Source organism: Trichomycterus rosablanca, chromosome 6 (assembly GCF_030014385.1).
Source record: "Trichomycterus rosablanca isolate fTriRos1 chromosome 6, fTriRos1.hap1, whole genome shotgun sequence".
Taxonomy (NCBI): domain Eukaryota; kingdom Metazoa; phylum Chordata; class Actinopteri; order Siluriformes; family Trichomycteridae; genus Trichomycterus; species Trichomycterus rosablanca.
In genome coordinates, this window is record NC_085993.1 from 6,123,669 (window position 1) to 6,150,415 (window position 26,747).

The window sequence follows — 26,747 nt, forward strand, 5'->3', positions numbered from 1 at the left end:
AAAGTTGCACCAAACAGCAAACAAAGTCTTATTTGTAAGTGGGAATTCTGAAAAATGCACATTTTTGGGATGTTATGCAATTCTATATCACCAAAAGTATGTAGACACCTGACCAAGAGTTTGTTCTACAGCAGTACATTCCATTCAGGCATTAAGCAAGGCTAGCCACAGCGGTAGAACTACATCTCTAGTAAAATAAAAAATAAAAATAACAAAAATTACATTAAATGAAATTAAAAAATGAAATTAAATGAAATTAAATGAAATTAAATGAAATTAAATTAAAAAATAAAATAAAATAAAATAAAATAAAATAAATAAAATAGAATAGAATAAAATAAAATAAAATAAAATAAAATGGCAACATTAAAGGTATGTGTTTTAGAGCCGTTCCACCAAATGGCTGCCATTTGTGTGTTGTAACTCGATAAAATTGAATTTCATTTTTTATCTTTGTTCAACACATAATCTAGTAACACACACACACTTAACGACTCAAAACATGTATCGGTCAATCTCAGGCACCTTGTTTAAATTTGTACAATGTTTCTGAATGAAAGATGAGCTGTATATGAGTAACAGGACTGAAAGTTTTTAACATAGAATTAGTAAATGCATGAAATGTAGCAGCATGGAGAACATGCTAAAAGCACGAGAACATTGGGCACAGTCTAGTGATTTATCAAAAAATATTGTTATAATAAACAAATAACAAGTAGATACATGTACACCAATCAGGCATAACATTATGACCACCTTCCTAATAGTGTGTTGGTCCCCCTTTTTCTGCCCCATACGCAACAAACTGATGCACTGTGTATTCTGACACCTTTCTATCAGAACCAGCATTAACTTCTTCAGCAATTTGAGCTACAGTAGCTCATCTGTTGGATCGGACCACACGAACCAGCCTTCTGTATCAATGAGCCTTGGCCGCCCATGACCCTGTCGCCGGTTTACCACTGTTCCTTCCTTGGACTACTTTTGATAGATACTGACCACTGCAGACCAGGAACACCCCACAAGAGCAACAGTTTTGGAGATGCTCTGACCCAGTCGTCTAGCCATCACAATTTGGCCCTCGTCAAACTCACTCAAATTCTTACGCTTGTTCATTTTTCCTGCTTCTAACATCAACTTTGAGGATAAAATGTTCACTTGCTGCCTAATATAATATATCCCTGTTAGGGTTAGTTAATAACCCACCAAGGACTAGGGGGGAACCCAAAGGCGAGTGCACAAACAACAAAACCCAGAAGTGATAATACGATATTTATTTAAACAAATAATAAATAAACGACCAAAACAAACAACCAAAAAGATAACAGAAAACGAGAGGGGAGCGGCAGGAGCGGTACTGGAAGCGCCGGGGAACTGCAGGGCGGACTGATGACCAGGAGTGATGAACCGGAATGCAGGATGACCAGGAATGGCAGGAGAACCAGGAATGGCAGGAACGCAGGAGAACCAAGAACGGCAGGAACACAGGAGAACCAGGAACGGCAGGAACACAGGAGAACCAGGAACGGCAGGAACACAGGAAAACCAGGAACGGCAGGAACACAGGAGAACCAGGAACGGCAGGAACACAGGAAAACCAGGAACGGCAGGAACACAGGAGAACCAGGAACGGCAGGAACGCAGGAACGGGGGGAAGGTCGTATGGCAAGCAGACAATCTGGCGACGAGTGAGAGAAAACCCGGCGTTTAAATGCAGGAGTTGATGAGATGGGGAATGAGGCGCAGGTGTGTGGGGGTCCGCCCTCCAGCGATCTATTGGCTGGAACCGCAGCAACCTCCGAAAACAGTACCGCTCCAGGCCGCTAGGGGGAGAAGGGAGCAAAACGGGAAAACAAACGCAAACCACCACCAAGAACAAAAGCGATCGGGGAAACTAAAGAAAACGGAGAAAAACAAAATACAAACCGGAATGAAAACAAAACGCTGGGAAACCCTGAAAATGAAAGGTAAGTGCTGGCGGAACCTAACAGTACCCCCCCCTCAACGGCCACCTCTAGGTGGCCTACCGGGTCTATCGGGATGTAGACGGTGGAACTCACGGACCAGGTTGGAGTCAAGGATGGCAACCCGGGGAACCCACGACCGCTCCTCAGGCCCATAACCCTCCCAATCTACCAGGTATTGGAGGCCCCGACCACGTCTACGGACATCCAGCAACCGGCGAACCGTGTATGCCGGATGCCCATCGATGAGCCGGGGGGGTGGTGGGGGTTCGGTCGGAGGGTTCAAGGGTGAGGAAACCACGGGCTTGAGCTGGGAGACGTGGAATGTGGGGTGGATCCGCATGTGGCGGGGAAGTTTCAGTCGTACCGACGTGGGGTTGATGATCTTCTCGACGGTGTAGGGGCCGATGAAGCGGGGGGAGAGTTTCCGAGACTCGACACGCAAGGGGATGTGAAGGGTGGATAACCAGACAGCTTGACCAGGAGCATAGGGGGGGGCCGGTCTTCTACGACGATCGGCCGACTGCTGGTTGGCGTCCCGAGTGCGCAGGAGGGTGGTCCTGGTGGAGCGCCAGAGTCTTCGGCACCTGCGAAGGTGGTGCCCAACAGAGGGGACTGCCACATCGGCTTCTTGTTCGGGGAACAGTGGTGGCTGGTAGCCTAAGGAGGCCTCGAAGGGGGACAATCCTGTGGCAGATGACACCAGAGAGTTGTGGGCATACTCGACCCAGGCCAGGTGGGAGCTCCAGGCCTTGGGGTTGCGAGCAGCCATGCACCGTAAGGCCGACTCCAGGCCCTGGTTGGTCCTCTCCGCCTGACCGTTGGACTGTGGGTGGAAGCCGGAGGACAAGCTGACTGTGGCGCCCAGTGCCCTGCAGAAGGCCTTCCAAACCTGGGAGGTGAATTGGGGCCCTCGGTCCGACACAATGTCCAACGGGATACCGTGCACGCGGAAAACTAAATTAACTAAAATTTCTGCTGTTTGGAAGGCTGTGGGAAGCTTCGGCAGAGCGGCAAAGTGCACGGCCTTAGAAAACCGGTCCACAATGGTGAGGATAACTGTGTTCCCGTTGGAGTCCGGAAGGCCCGTGACGAAGTCCAAAGCAATATGGGACCACGGGCGACTCGGGATAGGAAGAGGCTGGAGTAGCCCCGCAGGAGACTGATGGGAAGCTTTGTTGCGTGCACAGATGGTACAGGCCGCCACAAATTCCCTAACATCCTTCTCCAAGGATGGCCACCAGAAATGCCTCTTTAGGAAGGATAAGGTACGACTAGTCCCGGGATGGCAGGCGACGCGGGACTCATGGGCCCATCGAAGGACCGGCGAGCGAGCTGTGGCCGGGACGAAGAGATGGGTTTGGGTTCCTGTCCTGGGGTCTGGTTCCTGGGCCTGGGCTTCGGTGACTAGACGACGAACGTCCCAAGTGAGGAGCCCAACAAGTCGACTCGGCGGGAGGATAGTCTCGGAAGAGGTGAGGGCTTCCTTCGGGGCAAACTGGCGAGAGAGGGCGTCCGGTTTGATGTTCCGGGATCCAGGCCGGTAGGTCAAAGTAAAATCAAAACGGGCGAAGAACAGTGCCCATCTGGCTTGCCTGGCGTTCAGCCTCTTTGCCGTCTGGACGTAAGACAAATTCTTGTGATCCGTCCAGACGACAAAGGGCTGAGCGGCCCCCTCCAGCCAGTGCCTCCACTCCTCCAAGGCCAGTTTCACTGCCAGTAGCTCACGGTCCCCGACATCGTAATTGGCCTCAGCTGAAGAAAGGCGACGTGAAAAAAAAGCACAAGGGTGCAGAGGGTTCTCGGGACTCGCCCGCTGGGAGAGCACAGCCCCTACCCCAGTATCGGATGCATCCACCTCCACCACGAACTGCTTGTCGGGGTCGGGCTGGATGAGGATGGGGGCGGAAGTGAACAAGGTCTTGAGCCGGAGAAAAGCTTCCTCTGCCTCCCGGGGCCAGGTGAAGGAAATCTTAGTCGAGGTGAGGCGAGTGAGGGGTGCTGCCACGTGGCTGTAGTTTCGGATGAATCGTCGGTAGAAGTTAGCGAAACCCAGGAAGCGTTGGAGCTCCTTCCGAGTGGTAGGGGTAGGCCACTCTGTGACCGCTCGGATCTTGTGTGGGTCGGCTCTAACCTGGCCGCTCTCCAGAACGACCCCGAGGAATTCCACAGAGTCGACGTGGAACTCGCACTTCTCGACCTTGACGAACAATCTGTTCTCTAATAACCGAGAGAGGACCCTCCGGACATGCGCTCCGTGTTCTTCCCGGGACTTGGAAAAAATCAAGATGTCGTCAAGGTAGACGAACACGAACCGGTTGAGGAAGTCTCTGAGCACATCGTTGGCCAAGGCTTGGAAGACTGCTGGGGCGTTACAAAGCCCGAAGGGCATCACGAGGTACTCGAAGTGGCCGAGCGGGGTGTTGAACGCCGTCTTCCACTCGTCGCCTTCTCGGATCCGCACCAGGTGATACGCGTTACGCAGGTCCAACTTTGTGAAGATGGTAGCACTGTGCAGGGGTTCAAAGGCCGACGACATCAACGGCAGGGGATACCGGTTCTTGACCGTGATCTGGTTGAGGCCCCGGTAGTCGATGCATGGCCGCAGGGTCTTATCCTTCTTTTCGACAAAAAAGAAACCAGCTCCTAAGGGAGATGATGAGGGGCGGATGATTCCGGCGGCCAGAGACTCCGAGATGTAGCTCTCCATCGTGCTCCTCTCAGCACGAGAGAGGTTATAGAGCCGACTGGTAGGCAGTGGGGCACCAGGCAGCAAGTCGATGGCACAATCGTAGGGTCGGTGAGGGGGTAGAGACTGGGCCCGGTACTTGCTGAACACCTCGCGGAGGAAGTGGTACTCCCGGGGCACCTTGGACAGGTCAGGGGATGCTGCAGAGGGGGTGGTGCTTGTCCCGTTCCCCGGCTGAGGGATGGCGGAGACCAGACAGTTGGCGTGGCAAAAGTCGCTCCAAGCCACAACTCGTCCACGAGCCCAGTCGATGTGGGGGTTGTGACGTGCCAACCAGGGGTAGCCTAGGACCAGGGGGGTCTGAGGAGCTTTGATAACTACGAAGGAGAGGGTCTCCCGGTGGTTTCCTGAGAGGAGCAGGGACAAAGGCGCGGTACGGTGGGTCACCCGGGCAATGATCCGTCCATCCAGGGCTCGCGCAGTGATAGGAGGGTCCAGGGGCTCCAGGGTCCCCCCCAGCTGACTTGCCAGCCCTTCGTCCAACAGGTTGTCCTCCGCACCCGAGTCCACTAAGGCCTGGAGAGGGACCGAGCAGCCATGGCAACAAAGGGTTGCCTGCATGCGGAGGTGGCGTTGCTGGGAGGATTGGGATAGTTGTGGGAGGGGGGATAGCTGAGAGTCGCCCGCCAGTACCCCCACGGCTACTGACGGGCGCCCTCTTTTGGCCGGACAGGGCATGCCCGGAGAATATGGCCTGCCTGACCACAATAAAGGCATTGCCCGGCCCTGAAGCGGTTAGCCCGCTCCTGGGGGGTTAACCGGGCACGCCCCAACTGCATGGGTTCAGGCATTGGTACTAAGGGTATAGGGGCAACACTGGAGGCACCTGAGGGCTCTGAGGGGCTCGAACAGGTCAAAGGGGAAGGTAGCCTGGAACCGGTTCTGGCCGCCCTTTCATGGCGGCGGCTGCGGAGGCGGTTATCCAAGCGGATGGCCAGAGCTACCAGGGAGTGGAGGTCGGGGCTCTCGTCCCTTGCCGCCAACTCATCCCTCAGGGAGTCGATGAGACCTTGCCGGAAAGCCTCCCGGAGGGCCTCGTCGTTCCACCCTGAGTCGGCGGCCAAGGTCCAGAACTCAATAGAATAATCAGCCACGGACCGGGAACCTTGGCGCAGGGAAAATAGTCGGGAAGAGGCACTCCCCGAATAATCCGGGTGGTCAAACACTGTCCTGAACCGGGCGAGGAAATCAACAAACGAGCCCTCTCGAGGGTCCGTCTGTGACTGTACCGCTTCGGCCCAGGTCAGGGCCCTGCCTCTCAGGTGACCAATAATAAAGGCCACCTTACTGGCCTCGGTGGCAAAGGTAGTGGGACGCTGACGGAAAATGGATTCGCATTGGAACAAAAACCCTCTGCACCTCTCCAGGTCTCCACAGAAGGGCTCGGGGTTGGGGACAGGTGTTTCCACGGAGGACCCTGGAACCACGGGACCCGTCGGAGGTACGACCGGAACCTGGGAAGGAGCAAGAGGTACAGGGTTAGGAGGTATTAGACGTACTACTTGCTGGGTCAAGCCAGCGAGCTGCTGGCTGAGTGTCCCCAGCATCTGGTTATGGCGGATAAGGATCTCCTCAACGGTCAGGTCCCCACCCGTTTGTGCACCCGTGGGTTCCATGGTGGCCAGATTGTACTGTTAGGGTTAGTTAATAACCCACCAAGGACTAGGGGGGAACCCAAAGGCGAGTGCACAAACAACAAAACCCAGAAGTGATAATACGATATTTATTTAAACAAATAATAAATAAACGACCAAAACAAACAACCAAAAAGATAACAGAAAACGAGAGGGGAGCGGCAGGAGCGGTACTGGAAGCGCCGGGGAACTGCAGGGCGGACTGATGACCAGGAGTGATGAACCGGAATGCAGGATGACCAGGAATGGCAGGAGAACCAGGAATGGCAGGAACGCAGGAGAACCAAGAACGGCAGGAACACAGGAGAACCAGGAACGGCAGGAACACAGGAGAACCAGGAACGGCAGGAACACAGGAAAACCAGGAACGGCAGGAACACAGGAGAACCAGGAACGGCAGGAACACAGGAAAACCAGGAACGGCAGGAACACAGGAGAACCAGGAACGGCAGGAACGCAGGAACGGGGGGAAGGTCGTATGGCAAGCAGACAATCTGGCGACGAGTGAGAGAAAACCCGGCGTTTAAATGCAGGAGTTGATGAGATGGGGAATGAGGCGCAGGTGTGTGGGGGTCCGCCCTCCAGCGATCTATTGGCTGGAACCGCAGCAACCTCCGAAAACAGTACCGCTCCAGGCCGCTAGGGGGAGAAGGGAGCAAAACGGGAAAACAAACGCAAACCACCACCAAGAACAAAAGCGATCGGGGAAACTAAAGAAAACGGAGAAAAACAAAATACAAACCGGAATGAAAACAAAACGCTGGGAAACCCTGAAAATGAAAGGTAAGTGCTGGCGGAACCTAACAATCCCACCTACTAACAGGTGCTGTAATGAAGAGATAATCAGTGTTATTCACTTCACCTGTCAGTGGTCATAATGTTATGCCTGTTGTGCATTTCTGTTCAATATTGTGCATGACTTGTAGAATATTTCCACATTTTTCAGAAGGATGAATATGTGAGGATAACAGGACTGAGTGATATGACTAAAACTTGTATTTTAAACACATTATTCTACATTTCTTATGAAAAATAAATATTTTAAACATAGATGAGATCTGGAATCAGCATACAATGCAAGGGAAAAATAATTTAGGCAGAATGGATCTTCAATTATTGTTGAGGATAAACAAATTATAATAATAATAATTATTATTATTATTGTTGTTATTATTATTATTGTTATTATTATTATTATTGTTTTTTTAATTATTATTATTATTATTATTATTGTTATTATTATGCTATTGTTATTATTATTATTAGTAGTAGTAGGATTAGTAGTAGTATATTATTATTATTATTATTATATTATTATGTTGTTATTATTCTTATTATATTATTATTATTATTATTATTTTTAGCAGTTGTAGTAAGTGGTTAAAATAGGACTTTATAGAGCATGCAGAATTTGATTTATTTATTTTTAAAGAATGTAGACTACATTTTCTAGCTGACTGTGCTATTTAAGCTGGTATGTTGCATTTTCCCATCAGTCCATTTGCATCCTTTAGGCGGACGCTCTAAGCCATTTTCCCTGCATCTCCGTTGCAATCGAGCATACTAAAACGTTATTTCAATATGCCTCCTCCAAGCTCACCCTACTTTTGTCAGACTTTTATTCGTGGCTGAAATGTTACTAATGGCTTATGAATTAATAAGCAGCCAAACAGAATTTGAGTTTTACACGAGGTGATCCTGAAAGCGACCGGCTTCCTCCACCATTATTTTTCTATTCTGGTGTTTTCCGGCTGAGCGCGTTCCTATTTCAGAGGACACAACAAGGTCTGCTGTAATTGACTTACGGAAGCAGTTCATGGTGAGATGATGATGATGCAGGACTCGGTCGCTTGTCTTGCTTATTCAGATGCTCAGATGGGAGAAGGCAGCTTCATGTACAGAGTCTCATTTCCACCCACAGGAGCTGCAGATGGGTTAATGTGAACTCCTCAAGCATTTTAATTTGAGCTGAAGCTTCTAACAGGACTGATGATTGCAGATACAAGTCTACAGAGACAGAGAGAGAAAAGCAACCCATATTAACCATATGATTTGTAAAACACTTCACGTGAACCCATATGCATCTTAGGTGACCCCATGTGGGATCCAGTCCCCAAGTTAAAAAAGGGTGTCTAATTAATCACTCTTCTTTCTATAAGACACCAATAGGAGTAAATGAGAACAGAGAGGAAAGTTTCGGTCAAGACGGTTGTCTCGGTCGTTTCTCCTAAGCAAAATAACTCACCTGTCCAACACGTAACACCTTCAACATGGAACATACTGTAGATCGTAACTAACTTGATACACAGATAAGGCTCAGATCTGCCAAATTCATTTATTTATTTTCATTTTTCCTCTTTTTTGCTCTGTACCCATCATATTTAGTCTCTTTCTGTGGACATTGTTCTTGTTTTCTTGAGGACTTTGGCAAAAAGACCACTGTTCTATGTACTATTTATGTGGGTATCACATTATACAGAGGGATACGAATGACCTATTACATTTTTTACACCACCGAATTGCTGTAAGTATATTTTGTGTTTAAACAAACACAAAAATCAACAATTAACTTATGAATCTTTTAACATTGTGTCAAGTTTTACATTAAAGAAAAAAGCAGCAGATGGTCATTTTAATCCTTTATGTCGTTAAGCTGTCAGACTTTGTTTACACTGCTGTTGTAGGTTAATAGGTTATTATTATTAATTAGTTAAATTACCATAGCATGTAGCATAGCAAATTAATGTGCCAACGCTTCAGGATGGATATTGTCCCTATGCTGTTTCGTCTGGACTTCTGGATGTCATGAGAATCCACAGTCCACAATGTCCAGTTACACATTACTGTCTGAAGTGCAGGATGCTTCTTTATGGGCAGTGGTAACTCACTGGTTAAGATACTAAACTAGTAATTAGAAGGCTGCTGGTTTGAGCACCACCTCAGTTACTACTGTATGTCACTTTGAATAAAAGCATCTGCTAAAAGTAATTGTATAAATGTGCACATATGTATGATTCCAACTTTGCAGCAACAGTTTAGGGAAGAATGAACTACACTATCAGTTTCAGTGCCCAGCCATACCAATGTTCTTTTGGCTAAATGGGCACAAATTCCCACAGACATCCTTCAAAGTCTTGTTAGAAGCCTTCTCAAGCTGGTATGGCTGAAAAGGTTACATAGAGGTCACCCTATTTTAATAGCAATAGTGTCCAAAATCAGATGTCCATATATTTTTGGTCATGTTGTGTGCATATAGTCTCGCTAACATGCTGTTGATCATGCCGTCTAATAATGAGCTCAGTGCAGGCGTAAGGACGTAGCTATTAGCAGGTTAATTATGCCATAATGGCAGAGATAGCTCAGGTTAGCATGGGCCGAGCTGCAGCAGGTCCTCTCACTGGGCCGGTGTGGAAAACAAGTGTTAAATCTAATCCATCACGTGCTAATACAGCACGACACGGCTTCAGGTTAATTATCTCCGTTCCACTTCATCTGTTGATTACTGATTCACAAAGAGAGAAATCAGATTAATAGACTGTGTTTGGTAGCTGTCGGCTCAGTTTAGTCTGATAAAGCTTGGAAGATTTCACGTCTGATTGTTGTTTGTTCAGGTTACAGAGCGGCCCACTGGAGAAAAGGATCGGAAAAACAAATCTCTGTGTTGCCCGAGATGCTCAATATTTTTGGCCAGTGACCCCAACTGTAGCTTTTTTGACCTTGTGAGCTATGTTTTCCAGTTTAATATTGTAAGTTAGAGATAGCTTACATTTTTTTTTAAAAGATTAACGTTGAGCTGTTTGTTCTGTCACGGTGGCTCAATGGGTAGCACTGTTGCCTCACAGCAAAAAGGTCCTGGGTTTGATCCCTAGGCGGGGCGGTGAGTGTGTGAGTGTATGTGTGTCTGCCCTGCGATGGACTTTCGCCCCATCCAGGGGTGTTACCGTGTTACCATTGGGATAGCCCCCACCCCCCCGCAACCCTAATTGGATAAGTGGTGAAGACAGTAAGTGAATGAGTGAGAGTGTTTGTTCAGTCCTTGCAGCTGAGACCACGACAGTCACTTCAAATGACATAAACATTCATTCATTCATTGTCCGTTTTATCACCACTTTATCCCTTTAATATTGTGGACAATCTTCCCAAAACAGTCGAGGCTGTTATAGCCAAAGGTAAAAAGGTTTTCTTCCCCCATATTACAGTAATTCACATTGCTTTGTATAACTACAGTATATGAACAATTATAATTAGGGCTGTCATTAATCGTGTTAATTACCGTGTTAAAATTTTTATCGCAGTTAAAAAAATTAATCAAGAATAACATTTTTAATCAAACAGTTTTTATTTGGCTGTGTTTGTGCCACTTTAAACATGTGTCATTGTGGTAATTTGTGCTGCTTTAACACAGCAACATTGTGTTTATACTGTATAACGATAAAACCGGTCTTTTTCCAGTTTGCGGTCGTGAGGTACAAATGACTTGAGCTGCTGCTGCTACATATTGCGAAATATTGGGTATTTTAAATAATAATTTTCAAAAAGCGTGAGAAATCATCACTAGACAAAATTACAGTCATTAATTGACGCTTTAATATCATCTTTGGTCAGAGCACACATTTGTCTCGTCGGGCGTCTGCGCGCACGGATACACGTTACAGACTAAATGAGCTCAGACTCAGTCTAACTTTATTTCAGATTAATTTGGATGGAAAGCTCATGGACTGTACACGTCATGGGAACATTACAAACACTGGTGTTAAATGAATCACAATGGACTGTAGTCGCTTTAACATAGTTAACGATGTGGGTCTATATGACATTGTATGTGTTGCATCTAGAAATGGTTCATATTAGAACCCTGAGCGCCTGTTTTCAGTGGCAGGGTTACAAACAGGAAAAGATCCTCACTCACTTTTGCCAGATAATGTGAACAGACTCGTCATTTTAAATAACTGGCTGAAAGATGGGTAGCTGTTAACAACTCTGTATAGGCACTGACTGGCTTTCTAAACATAATTAATATGTAATAATTTTATCACAATTTTATAAAAATGTTTATTGGTAAACATGTTCTTGCAATAAAAATGTGCATAACTGTTCAAAGTCGATTAATCGCGATTAATTTGTTTTTTTTTGTTTTTTTTTATCACGATTAATCTCGATTAAAAAAAATTATCGGGTGACAGCCCTAATTGTAATATATAACAGTATATAAACAATTATACAGTAGACACTTGACTTAGAAAATTAATTGGTTCCGAAGGGCTGTTCATAAGTCAAAATGTTTGTTAGTTAAACCTATTTTTCCCATAAGAAATAATGTAAATACAATTAATCCGTGCAAGACCTCCCAAACCCCCCCCCCCCTTACCTAACCTTTCTAATGTCTTAAATGGTCTTTTTTTTTGTTATAAATACAAGTATATTTTCCCTTAAATTATAGAATAGATAATACTGTAATAAACAATAATGAACAACAATACACAGTAGTACTGTACATAAAAAACACATCACATTTCAGTACAGTACGTGTGCTGTACCATACACCACAATAAATTTCCTTCTTTTTCATAAAATGTATCTACCAGAAACAACAATAACTCTCATATTTCTCTATTATTTCCTTCTTTATTTCAATAGCGTTGTATTTCATAGGTGTAATTTCTTCTTCTCTCTTACTCACTGTCCCCTCTGTCTGATACACAGTGACAGCTACTGGCAGGAGTAATTATACAACAACAAATAGTAATAGATTTTTTCATTTTTTCACCACTACGCTTTCTCTGCGGTCTTTCTTTGAGGTCATTTTAATATAGAATTTTACAAAATATAAAGAAAACACCAAAAAAAAAAAACACCATCCGCTCTCTGCTCACTGTAGATGTATATAGTGAGAGAGAGACGATCGGAGTCAACTTGTTCGTGAGGTCACGTGTTTCGCGAATTTCTGTTCGTAATCCGAAATTTGTTCGTACGTTAAGTTGAAAAAGATCGTTCGTAACCCAAAATGTTCGTATGGTAAACGGTTCGTAACTCAAGGGTCTACTCATATTCTACAGAAAAAACATTTACTCTGAGAAATAAAGGGAACAAAATTTAAAAGAGAAAGATCCCTTCAACTGGTGCAGCAAAGTTGAACACATTTAGTTTTCCTTATATATATAGTCAATTTATTATACCATTTAGCAACTGTTGTGGCTAAAACACATGAATTCAAAAGTTAGAAGGGTGTCCCAATACTTTTATCCATATCATGAAAACTACATTTAATGGTCGACTCCCAAATGTAAATGTCACCTTGGAGCATCTTTCATCAATAATTATGTCTGTGGTGTACAGTACAGTGCAGTTTTGCCTGTAACTCCAGCCTACACCCCTCCACAGTCCACACTTCTCCTCCTGTGCTCCTGTTTCAGTCCTTACAGTTCCAGACTTCTTTTTAGTGATTATGTCGCCTACCAACTTCAGTTCCGCCAGCCCCTGGGCGGCCACGGGGATTCGTCAATGTTTTATCCGCTTCTGTTCCTCGGCCTGTCCAGAAAACCTTTCTAATCCACGAGTACGAACTCGGACATCAGCCGTGAGTCAGAGGGGGAAAAATAATTGGTTTGTTGCTAATAACTGGATTTTCTGCTGCCTGGTTGGAGAAAATAAACCCTCTAACAACCCCTGTCCACACAGGAAGAGTCATGGCCTCTAAGCCTGTACCAATCCTTCTATGCCACATGAGAATCAAATGATCAGCATTCAGTGATGTGATTACAGGCATGTTGACTGCAGATCTCATTTTTATAGAGATGTAATGATGACGTACAGTTACCAGTGGTGGGGAATCCACTCCATTCCAGTGATGCGGACCAACTAGGAATTCACCAAAAGCATTGATATAAAGTTGACCACTCACTCCTCCTGTGGCTTTAAGCATCAGATTTATCACCAGATCTTGGAGTGTGTTTGTACCCATCAAATCAAGAGCGTATTTGTGAGGTAAGGCTTTAATATTGGACAAGCAGACTTGGCTTGTAATCAACGTTCCAATTAATCCCAAAGGCTTTATAGTATATGTTTGACCATATAATACACTAAAATAATAAAACTAAGCTTTTATAAGAATGTTTTCTGGGCTATACAGTGTACTACAGTATAAAGTAATTTTTTATCTTTAGTTAGTATGTCTTTTCCTGCCCCAGAGAAAATGTGAAGAATTACAACAAAGAACACAGTTTAATTTTTTCTTTAATAAAAAGACTACAGGCCTCCTCCAACATGTGAGGTATTTCAAGAAATAAAACTACATTCTGAGGGTCAAGTTATGTCTGTAATATTCAATCACTCATTTACAATATCTATAATATTCAATCACGATCTTCCTTAGCCTTAGACACAGCCAGTTGTGTCTGTTGTCAGGCCGTTTGCACCTCCAAGACTTGATCTCTAGCACTGTAAAACCTACTCGTCCATTTGTTAATTGTTTGTTTTACCACCAATCAGGGTCCCAAAAAGTAGGAAACATCCTGGACAGCACGCCAGTCCAACACAGGGCAAACACACACACACACACACACACACACACACACACACACACATATCCAAGCCAGCACCTTCTTGCTATAAGGCAACAGTGCCGCACTGTGCCATCCGCTTATTATTATTATTATTAATTTTTGTATTCTTCTTCTTCCTCTTCTTCTTCCTGTTTTTCTTCTTCTTCTTCTTCTTCTTCTTCTTCTTCTTATTATTATTATTATTATTATTATTAGTAGTAGTAGTAGTAGTAATTTTTTGTATTATTATTATTATTAATAATTGTTGTATTGTTATTACTATTATTATTATTTTTGTATTGTTATTATTATTATTATTGATTTTTGTATTATAATTATGATTTTTTGCATTATTGTTATTATTATTAATAATAATTATTATTATTTTTTGTATTATTATTATTATTATTTATTTTTTTGTATTATTATTTTTGTATTATTATAATTATTATTATTACTTTATGTATTATTATTATTATTATCATTATTACTTTTTGTATTATTATTATTATCATTACTACTTTTTGTATAATTATTATTATTATTATTATTATTAATATTATTATTATCATTATTACCTTTTGTATTATTATTATTATTATTATTATTATGTACTTTTTAGGTTTCAGATTTCTAGTCTATCTTTTCCATTTGTATTTTATATCATAATGATTTGATCTGAATAACCTAACTCTTATCCTTGTAAAACTAATATTTTATGATCAGTGACTGTGGAACAGAATATAAAAATCAGAATTCCTACACAAGATCCCAGACGTGAAAGCAAATCCAAAAACTTCTCCAAACATCAATAAATAAAAATCCTCTCCATTCACACAGCAGTACACACTGGGGAAATGGTATATGTGCTTTATCTCGACTTACAGGACTGTGTGTTTCTGCTTTGTGCTGCACTTTATGAGCAGATTTGTCTTAGAGTTACAGGACGTTGAACTGAGGTGAAGGACATGAAAAGTAAGCACTTATTAGCTTTGTTAGAAAAGGTTGTTTTTCAGCCACTTAAATCATTCACGCTCCCTTTGTTTTCTAGTTTTTCCTGTTTGCCATACAGAGGACGCTCAGCTTTAGGCAATATTCCTTTTATATTTAATCTTTTTTTTTTTTTTTTTTTTTGAGATGAAGATCAAAGCATGCTGGGTAATTTTGCCTGTGAATTTCATCAATTTTGCATTCGGTTCCAGAGCGAGAGGTCCTGCACACAGATTCATAGTTTCACCTAAAAGAAATGCCCCCTCGAGATGGAGGTCTAATAACACGCTACAAAAAACAATATCAAGATAGTCTCACAAACTGGGCCATAATTGCATGAAGATTGAAGCTCTGGCACAAAGGAGAGTTTGGGCAGGCAATCCTTCCTCCATCAATTTATATATTACTGCACTGAAAAGGTCAAAGCTAAGAAATCAGCCGGAGTGACTACAATTACAGATCATTTTTACAAGAGCAGGAACAAAGACAGAAACCTCCAGCACTTTGTGTACGTATTTACTGACAAGCTGTAATCTTGTCGTACAGAATAGAAGCTAAAAGCACGCAGAGATCAGCTGAGCATTTAAAAAAAGATATAAATAAATGATAAATGCTTAAATTAGCCTGCAGCAGAGCTCTAATATAATATAATAGCCCTGCAATTTAAAAAATAAAGCAGGGTACTAAACTAAAGGTGAATACATACTGATGTCCTGATGTTACCTGAGGTTTGCATGTGTAAAAATAAACTTACTAACACCCCAAATGAGTGCCAATGTTGTGCAGAACATAATATATAATGTATATAACATAATAACGGAACATAATATATAATGTATATAACATAATAAAAGAACATAATATATAATGTATATAACATAACAGAACATAATATACAATGTATATAACATAATAACAGAACATTATATAATATGTATGTAATATAATAAAAAAATATATACAATGTATATAATATAATAACAGAACATAATATAATATGTATATAACATAATAACAGAACATAATATAATATGTATATAACATAATAACAGAACTTTATATAATATAAATGTAATACAATTAAAATAATATATAATGTATATAATATAATAACAGAACATAATATATAATGTATATAATATAATAACATAATATAAAATGCATATAATATAATAACATAAAATATGTATATAACATAATAACAGAACATAAAATATAATGTATATAACATAATAAAGTAACATAATATAACATGTATATAATATAATAAAGTTACATAATATAACATGTATATAATATAATAAAGTAACATAATATAACATGTATATAATATAATAAAGTAACATAATATAACATGTATATAATATAATAACATAACATAATATAACATGTATATAATATAATAAAGTAACATAATATAACATGTATATAATATAATAAAGTAACATAATATAACATGCATATAATATAATAAAGTAACATAATATAACATGTATATAATATAATAAAGTAACATAATATAACATGTATATAATATAATAAAGTAACATAATATAACATGTATATAATATAATAAAGTAACATAATATAACATGTATATAATATAATAAAGTAACATAATATAACATGTATATAATATAATAAAGTAACATAATATAACATGTATATAATATAATAAAGTAACATAATATAACATGTATATAATATAATAAAGTAACATAATATAACATGTATATAATATAATAACATAACATAATATATAATGTATATAGCATAATAACAGAACATAATATAATATGTATATAATATAATAAGAGAACATAATATAATATGCATATATATATATATATGGCAATTCTTGCTTTTCGGCAGTGAATCAGACCCACCGTGACCCAGACCAGGATATTTGACATTCACACATTCATTGTCTGTTTCATCAACAGCTTTATCCTGGTCAGGGTCGAGGTGAGTGATTTACAGGGTGAAATGCAGAAATCAACCTGGACAGTTCGCCAGTCCATCACAAGGCAAACACACACACACACACACCTGCATTTGCTGCAATAACAGCCTCCACTCTGCTATTTAAAGAAAGCCAGTAAGGAAATTTGTGCCCATTCAAATGTTAAATCAATGCAATCAATGTTCCAATACATCCCAAAGGTGTTCTCTGTATGACATAGAAGTGACAATCATGATGTGAAAATCAATGTAAATCAAATTATATTTATGACTGTAATGATTATGGCTCAGTGCAGTGGGTGCAGAGAAACCATCACCTGGAGTCCAGGCCGTGTCAGAATGTCCAGTTAGATTTAGAAATTTTCTACATCAAAATATTTAAAAACAGCAGCTTTTGCCACTTTAAGAACATTTATGTCATCAGTTTTGTGTTTCAAAAAGTAGGTCATTAAAAAGGAAAGTTGCATATAGCTGAAATAGCTGAAATCCCAAAATGACCATGGCACACACGTCCCTTACACGTCCATGTATTTTGACTTTAACTGTATATTAGATGTTTAAAAGCAGATTTTATTTTTGTATTACAATAAAATCTAATTTTCCTGGTCAGTGGGAGACCTATTGTTGAGTAGTGCACAGATCAGGATGGTTAAACTTCTGTCCCCCTTCTCCAGACAGACGGAAGGGAAGCGGTGAATGGTGGACACTTTGTCCTCTAAGTCGACTCCTTGGCTACTCTCCGGGCCTAAAACCTCCCCCGGGCTGCCGTGACAAAAACAAATCGCTGTTCTTTTTCCCCCTGTCTTTTCTTTTCTTTTCTTTTTTTAACTTGGTGGCTGGTGAAAATTAAAACAGGAGGAGTGATTGTGTACAAGTCGCACCCTCTGTTCCGTAAGCCACCTTCATCTGGGAAAAGCCTCTTTTGGGGGGTAATAATATGTTCTCTCCTACTTAAGTCTGAGATCAAATGCTCTCTCATAACGTCGGAGTAATTAGATTTCACTATGTAAATGGACTTCAGTGAGAGGGAAAGAGAGAGAGAGAGAGAGAGAGAGAGAGAGAGAGAGCGAGAGCGAGAGAGAGAGATGGAGGTGAAATAGATGCTTGACTGATCGCTGCTGCCTCCTTCAGGCAGTTTTAGGCTCTGAGGCCTTGATTTCAGCTCGGAACAGTCAAAAATATTATAAACATTTAACAGCAATGTACCACCACACCATCACCGTGTATAACTGTTGGTTTTATGCTCTTATGCTCTTTGTAAAATGCTGTGTGTGCTTTTCTCCTGAGATCTCAGCTAAATACGACCTTCATTGTTTATAAAGCTCCATTTGGATTAGTTAGACCATAGTTACATTTACCTTGTCGACATTTAGCAGACACTTTTTATCCAAAGCAACTTACAGAATTGTGACAGTATACTGTCTAAGCAATTGCTCAAGGGCCCAACATTGATAACCTGGCAGTGGTGGGGCTTGAACCAGTGACCTTTTGATTACTAGTCCAGTACCTTAGCCACTAGGCTTTAACACACGTATACACCGATCAGCCATAACATTAAAACCACCTTCTTGTTTCCACACTCACTGTCCATTTTATCAGCTCCACTTACCATATAAAAGCACTTTGTAGCTTTACAATTACAGACTGTAGTCCATCTGTTTCTCTGCATACTTACTTAGCCTGCTTTCACCCTGTTCTTCAATGTTCAGGACCACCACAGAGCAGGTATTATTTAGGTGGTGGATGATTCTCAGCACTGCAGTGACACTGACATGGTGGTGGTGTGTTAGTGTGTGTTGTGCTGGTATGAGTGGACCAGACACAGCAGTGCTGCTGGAGTTTTTAAATACTGTGTCCACTCACTGTCCACTCTATTAGACACTCCTACCTAGTTGGTCCACCTGGTAGATGTAAAGTCAGAGACGATCGCTCATCTGTTGCTGCTGTTTGAGTTGGTCATCTTCTAGACCTTCATCAGTGGACACAGGACGCTGCCCACGGGGCGCTGTTGGCTGGATATTTTTGGTTGGTGGACTATTCTCAGTCAGCAGTGACAGTGAGGTGTTTAAAATCTCCATCAGCATTGCTGTGTCTTATCCACTCATACCAGCACAACACACACTAACACACCACCACCATGTCAGTGTCACTGCAGTGCTGAGAATGATCCACCACCTAAATAATACCTGCTTTGTAGTGGTCCTGTGGGGGTCCTGACCATTGAAGAACAGGGTGAAAGCAGGCTAAAAAGGTATGTAGAGAAACAGATGGACTACAGTCAGTAATTGTATAACTACAAAGTGCTTCTATATGGTAAGTGGAGCTGATAAAATGGACAGTGAGTGTAGAAACATGAGGGAGGTTTAATGTTATGGCTGATCGGTGTATCTATATAACAGACACTTATTGTTAAACTGCAAATACTCTTAAATTCAAAGACTGGATCTGTCATCGCGTGTGACCTACCTACCTACCTACCTACCTACCTACCTACCTACCTACCTACCTACCTACCTACCTACCTACCTACCTACCTACCTACCTACCTACCTACCTACCTACCTACCTACCTACCTACCTACCTACCTACCTACCTACCTACCTACCCAAACGCACAAGCTGTTCACTGGGGCTGAGTTCAAGTATGTGGACACCAGCATTCCAGGCGACAAGAGGAGAAAAGTTGCTGCCGGTCTGAATGTAGGGTTACAAACTTAAACCTTTACATTTTCAGCTATCTAATATTTCTAACAGTCAGAATCTGAGATTAGATTTGACTTTTCAGTTCAGACAGATGAAAATATTTGCATGTTAACAAAGTCAATGTATCATTCGAAAATTCCCCGAAACAACCCCAATTAATGCCCTCTACCAAATCCATATTCTTTCCTGATTTTTATCAGGTTTTTCGTGCCTCATTAAAAGTAAGCCAAATATTTAAATCCTCAATCTGGCCTGATCTGCAGATCTGGACTGTTTCATTATCTGGTTGGAAGAAACAGTGTCTCCGTACTGGAGAATAACACCCTGCTTACTCAAGCTTGCAAATTAGCCATTTAAAGTTAATTAAGAGAGGCTTAACTAAAGGTGAGGGGGAGGAACCATATGTTTGCACAGTCTACTGGGGACAAAAAAAATCGAAGAAACACACACAGACACACCAGTTCCATTTAAGACTCTGTCAACCGGCAATTAAAATGTTCTGCTAATGCAGGCTAATGCAGCTGAAAGTGCTTTATGTGTGATTATATCAGAATAAGATACTGTGTTCTGTCTCAGAGCTGCAATGTTTGTATTCTGCTGTGTGCAGCATTATTACCCTCATCAGTATGAAAAACATCTGTGTGGTAAATATCAGGTGCAGGAAATGAGTTCTCTTAGCTGTTTTTACAGTCTCCACTCCTTCAGTTAATTTTTTAGTAGATTTTGGATCATGACTACAGGGACTCACTTTGTTCAGCCACAAGAGCATCAGTGACGTTGGTCAATAAGGCCTGCAGTTGAAATTTAACAAAACTGCTCAACGATTAGAACACATACACTGATCAGCCATAACATTAAAACCACCTCCTTGTTTCTACACTCACTGTCCATTTTATCAGCTCCATCTTCCAATTATGAGCACTTTGTAGCTCTTTCACCCTGCTCTTCAATGGTCAGGACCCCCACAGGACCACCACAGAGCAGCTATTATTTGGGTGGTGGCTCATTCTCAGCACTGCAGTGACAATGACATGGTGGTGGTGTGTTAGTGTGTGTTGTGCTGGTATGAGTGGATCAGACACAGCAGCGCTGATGGAGTTTTTAAATACCATGTCCATTCACTGTCCACTCTATTAGACACTCCTACCTAGTTGGTCCACCTTGTAGATGTAAAGTCAGAGACGATTGCTCATCTATTGCTGCTGTTTGAGTTGGTCATCTTCTAGACCTTCATCAGTGGTCACATGATGCTGCCCACGGGGTGCTGTTGGCTGGATATTTTTGGTTGGTGGACTATTCTCAGTCCAGCAGTGACAGTGAGGTGTTTAAAAACTCCTTCAGAACTGCTGTGTCTTATCCACTCATACCAGCACAACACACACTAACACACCACCACCATGTCAGTGTCACTGCAGTGCTGAGAATCATCCACCACCTAAATAATACCTGCTCTGTAGTGGTCCTGGGAGGGTCCTGACCATAGAAACAAGGAGGTGGTTTTAATGTTATGGCTGATTGGTGTGTGTGTGTGTGTGTGTATATGTATATATATATATATATATATGGGACAGACTAGATCACTGGTTAAGGTACTGGACTAGACTCAGAAGGTTGCCGGTTCAAACCCCACCACCACCAAGGTCCTTAACCCTCAATTGCTCAAAAAAAATTGTGTTCAGTCATAATTATAAGTCACTTTGGATAAAAGCGTTCGCTAAATGCTGTAAATGTTTATGCAGGTCAGGATCGCAGTGGGTTTAGTTTCCAGGACACCAATCCATTACAGGGCCTCAGTCATTCCCCCAACCCCCTCTCTACAATTTATAATCTACAGCACAAATGCAAAACAAATGCACAGATTCTCAATGACAGTGTCATCAAGGGAAAAGCAAACAGACAGATGTTTTAAATTAAAATGTAAAGGTGGCGCTAATTAGAGGACTGTGTTCCAATTAAGATGAGTACATGTACATGGAAATAACTTCACTGTTTTGAATAAACTGTCAGTCCAATTAGTAACTGATTATTAGGAAGCATGTAAACACAGTGATTGTCGTGAAGACACAAATCAAGTGGAAACATCGTTTCTCGTGTAGTTTCTACTGTCCGGCCTATATTCTATACGCATGGAAAGCAGAGCATATGTTACACTACACCGTCCACATGACTGCACACGTACAGACCTGTCATGTCAATATCATACAACCATTACGATCCTATTAACATACATTTCATTACACGACCCTCTCGGAGAAGTAAAGGGTGGAGGATCAGGGTGGTGTCGGTGTGGAGAAGTGAGTGTGTCCTGTTTCTCACAGAGAGTAACAGCTGAGAGAATCGGGGTCACATCAGATCGACTCCGACAGTCACACAAATCCATCGGCTCACCACAGCAACAGATCAGTTAAACAGGAACATGAGGCTGGTTTACATATGTAAGAAAAAGCTGCATAATGTCAGTGCCTTTAATAAAAAAACAAAATAAGTAAAAAACAAATGGACCAGTGACATCATAGTGTGTGTATTAAACAGTGAAAGTAATGAACCTCAGACTTTTGCACCTCCTAGCTTGTTACTTCATTCTCTCTTGTGTATTCTTTACCTGCATTAATACTATATTATAAAATTATTTCCAGTTAGGTTATCTCATGTCTGTGCTTTATCATGGTCAGGGTTGTGGTGGGTCCAATTTTCACGGAATCACTGAATGCAGTACAGTTACAGAATAGCAACCACCATAATAAATGAGATGAAACTATAATGTTAGAGAAATCTCTAAAATGTTTACTGATTTGCCAGTTTTAATTTTGCAATTTTAGTTTTGCTATTATGGTAATATTATTATTATTATTATTATTATTATTATTATTAATATTATTGAAGTAATAGTATTTTAATGCTCTTTTAAATGTATTTATTATTATTATTATTATTATTATTATTATTATTATTATTATTATTATTATTATTATAGGTAGTAGTACTATATTATTATTGTTATTATTATTTTTTTTTTTCTAATGCCATTTTAAACATTTTATTATTATTAATATTATTATTATTATTATTATTATTGTTGTTGTTATTATTTTCTAATGTCATTTTAAACATATTACTATTATTATTATTATTATATTAATATATTAATATTATATTATTGTTAGGCTCTGTGGCATCAGGGGAATGTACCATCTCTCCCTGATGCCACAGGCCTTACAGAGCAGAAACGAGCTGTGCCTTTAAGTACCTGGCCAGCTCGTTAGGGCGAAGTGGCTACACCTGTGCCTTCCCTTATTTAAGGGATAGGTGCAGAGCTGTAGCCGTCGCACCTTCTGCTCATGTTGGCCGATTCTTTTTTCTTTCTTTGAGTTTGTTTGACACTGCGGTGTCCTTTTATGTTTATTGTTTTTTTTTATCTTCAGGTTGTGCCGCCGCACTGTGCCGCCGCCGCCGTGCCGCTGCCGCCGGGCCACCGCTAGTGGGCGCCACCACGCCGCCGCCGCCGCCAAGCTGCCGCCATAGTGCCGCAGCTGTCGTGCCGCCGCCGCCGCCTGGTTGCCGCTCTCAGGTCGCCGTCGGGCCGCTGCCGCCGAGCCGTCGAGCCGCCGTGCCGCCGCCACCTAGAGACCCCATGACTGCGCCCAGAGGAACCTGACCCCCTCCCAGCTACCGCTGGTGACAGCGTCACGTTCCGCCCTCTGGAGCGCAGGAGCAAATGGCCACTTCCCAGCCACCCTGGCTGGTGACAGCGCCTTTGCTTTTAACTTTTGAAATCCGCAAGTAAATCACACCCGGTGGATGGCATGGCGCTGACCAGCATTAACTGCTGGTGAGCGCCGTGCCATTTATCTACCGGCGGTGTTATCCCCCCTTCTTCGGCCAACAGCGCGAGGTTTCCCACCTCGCGAACCCGGTCGCTTCGCCTCTTTAGTGCTGGGAGCGGTTTTGCTTTCAGCGTTGCTGTGGCAGCGTGCTTAAGCTCCCAGCCTGGAGGTGAGCGACCAGGGTTCGCGCCTCGCGCTTTCCCTTTTTCCCCTTTATGTTTTTTCCCTTGTTTCTTTCAGTCTGGCGTCACCGGCTGCCTTCGGGATTCCCCGAAGTGTTTTTTGTTACTGTTATTCCTTTTATTTTATGTATATTATGTTTATGATTTTGTAAATAAAACCTTTTTTTAGTTAAACCTCCGCATCCTTGGGTCCTTCCTCCCACATCATAACAATTATTAATTATAATTATTTTCTAATGCCCTTTTTAAACACATTATTATTATTATGATTATTACTACTATTATTATTATTATTACTATTATTATTATTATTATTATTATTATTATTATTATTATTATTATTAATGCACTTCTTTTTTAGATTTGCTTTTTTTCCAGTTCTGTTTCAGGATTTGTGATTGTATAGCCCCTGTTGTGATTTTGTTTGTTAATGTGCTATTTGGGTGTTACAGTTTGTAATAAGAGTTTGACAGCTATAACCCAGCACAGCTTCCTCATTTCCTGTTCAGTAATTGGACTGCCCCGGCGCATTATCCGCTCTAAATTGCAACACTAATTACAAAGCTGGACAGTTGAGCAGCATCAATACTCGATTAGGGTTAATTAAGATTGGAAGTGACAGCTGACGATTAGTCACATCATTTTCAGTTCAACAATGCAGAGGTCAGAGCATCACGTTTCTTTCCTTCAGATCTGATTAGGTCTGATGTGATGTGTTGTTTGCTCTGTAAAATCCTGATCACACGTTTATTCTCCATCAGCGCAGTGTTTGATTTATTCCTGTCTCATTCTCACTCAGCAGAAACATGAACGCTGTTTATAATTGATTACGTGTGTAATTAGAGTTTGGGGAAGTTATTGATAGTTGTGATCGTGACTTTTAACCCCCGGAGCTGTGGACCTACCCACAGGAGACAAGTGTCCTTTTCTTCTAATGATGCCTCTGACTTTTAAATAATTACAGTGTCACGTAAAGTCACGACTGTTTTCACTCTAGTCTGGACATAACAAGCACTCGCTGCTGACGCTCGGCCAGATTAAATCACCCAGCATGTATCTAAATAAAGCTAACATTTACTTTAATGGACATTAACTCACTGAGCACTTCAGTCTAGCATACAGAAGAACTTTGTGGGTATACAATGACTGAGTGTTGCCTCCAATCTGTTGCCCTGTAAACTTTATCACTCCCTGTCTCTCATTGTTCAATCAAAAGAGACCCTAACCCACCCCTTGGACATAGCCAAAAATTACTGAGCAGATGCCCAACCAGCCACTTGCACCACAGAGATTCAAACCACACACACACAAACTTACACCTACACACAGACCTCTACACATACCCCTCTGCACACACAGTCACACACATACACACTTATATCTACACACACAGACCTCTACACACACACACACACACACACACGTACACACAGATCTATACACACATAGACCTACAAACACACACAGTCTTACCTACACACACACACACTTATACACTCTCACACATCTATACACACACAGACCTCTACACATTCCCCTCTGCACACACACACACTTACACCTACACACAGACCTCTACACATACCCCTCTGCACACACAGTCACACACATACACACTTATATCTACACACACAGACCTCTACACACACACACACACACACACGTACACCTACACACAGATCTATACACACATAGACCTACAAACACACACAGTCTTACCTACACACACACACTTATACACTCTCACACACACAGACCTACACAGATCTACAGTGTATCACAAAAGTGAGTACACCCCTCACATTTCTGCAGATATTTAAGTATATCTTTTCATGGGACAACACTGACAAAATGACACTTTGACACAATGAAAAGTAGTCTGTGTTCAGCTTAAATAACAGTGTAAATTTATTCTTCCCTCAAAATAACTCAATATACAGCCATTAATGTCTAAACCACCGGCAACAAAAGTGAGTACACCCCTAAGAGACTACACCCCTAAATGTCCAAATTGTGCACTGCTTGTCATTTTCCCTCCAAAATGTCATGTGACTCGTTAGTGTTACTAGGTCTCAGGTGTGCATAGGGAGCAGGTGTGTTCAATTTAGTAGTACAGCTCTCACACTCTCTCATACTGGTCACTGAAAGTTCCAACATGGCACCTCATGGCAAAGAACTCTCTGAGGATCTTAAAAGACGAATTGTTGCGCTACATGAAGATGGCCAAGGCTACAAGAAGATTGCCAACACCCTGAAACTGAGCTGCAGCACAGTGGCCAAGATCATCCAGCGTTTTAAAAGAGCAGGGTCCACTCAGAACAGACCTCGCGTTGGTCGTCCAAAGAAGCTGAGTGCACGTGCTCAGCGTCACATCCAACTGCTGTCTTTGAAAGATAGGCGCAGGAGTGCTGTCAGCATTGCTGCAGAGATTGAAAAGGTGGGGGTTCAGCCTGTCAGTGCTCAGACCATACGCCGCACACTACATCAAATTGGTCTGCATGGCTGTCACCCCAGAAGGAAGCCTCTTCTGAAGTCTCTACACAAGAAAGCCCACAAACAGTTTGCTGAAGACATGTCAACAAAGGACATGGATTACTGGAACCATGTCCTATGGTCTGATGAGACCAAGATTAATTTGTTTGGTTCAGATGGTCTCAAGCATGTGTGGCGGCAATCAGGTGAGGAGTACAAAGATAAGTGTGTCATGCCTACAGTCAAGCATGGTGGTGGGAATGCCATGGTCTGGGGCTGCATGAGTGCAGCAGGTGTTGGGGAGTTACATTTCATTGAGGGACACATGAACTCCAATATGTACTGTGAAATACTGAAGCAGAGCATGATCCCCTCCCTCCAGAAACTGGGTCGCAGGGCAGTGTTCCAGCATGATAATGACCCCAAACACACCTCTAAGACGACCACTGCTTTATTGAAGAGGCTGAGGGTAAAGGTGATGGACTGGCCAAGCATGTCTCCAGACCTAAACCCAATAGAACATCTTTGGGGCATCCTCAAGCGGAAGGTGGAGGAGCGCAAAGTCTCGAATATCCGCCAGCTCCGTGATGTCGTCATGGAGGAGTGGAAAAGCATTCCAGTGGCAACCTGTGAAGCTCTGGTAAACTCCATGCCCAGGAGAGTTAAGGCAGTTCTGGGAAATAATGGTGGCCACACAAAATATTGACACTTCAGGAACTTTCACTA

The 26,747-nt window shown here is 42.1% G+C and overlaps 1 protein-coding gene across 1 annotated transcript; it reads left to right on the top strand.

Annotated features, from left to right (window-relative positions):
• Positions 1-6,999: 6,999 nt before the first annotated feature.
• On the top strand, positions 7,000-23,723 carry LOC134316827 (actin nucleation-promoting factor WASL-like). Its single transcript, XM_062997319.1, has 2 exons — positions 7,000-7,130; positions 22,966-23,723. Exons 1-2 carry the CDS (start codon positions 7,094-7,096, stop codon positions 23,196-23,198), a joined length of 270 nt encoding a protein of 89 aa, XP_062853389.1. The 5' UTR covers positions 7,000-7,093; the 3' UTR covers positions 23,199-23,723.
• Positions 23,724-26,747: the final 3,024 nt, after the last annotated feature.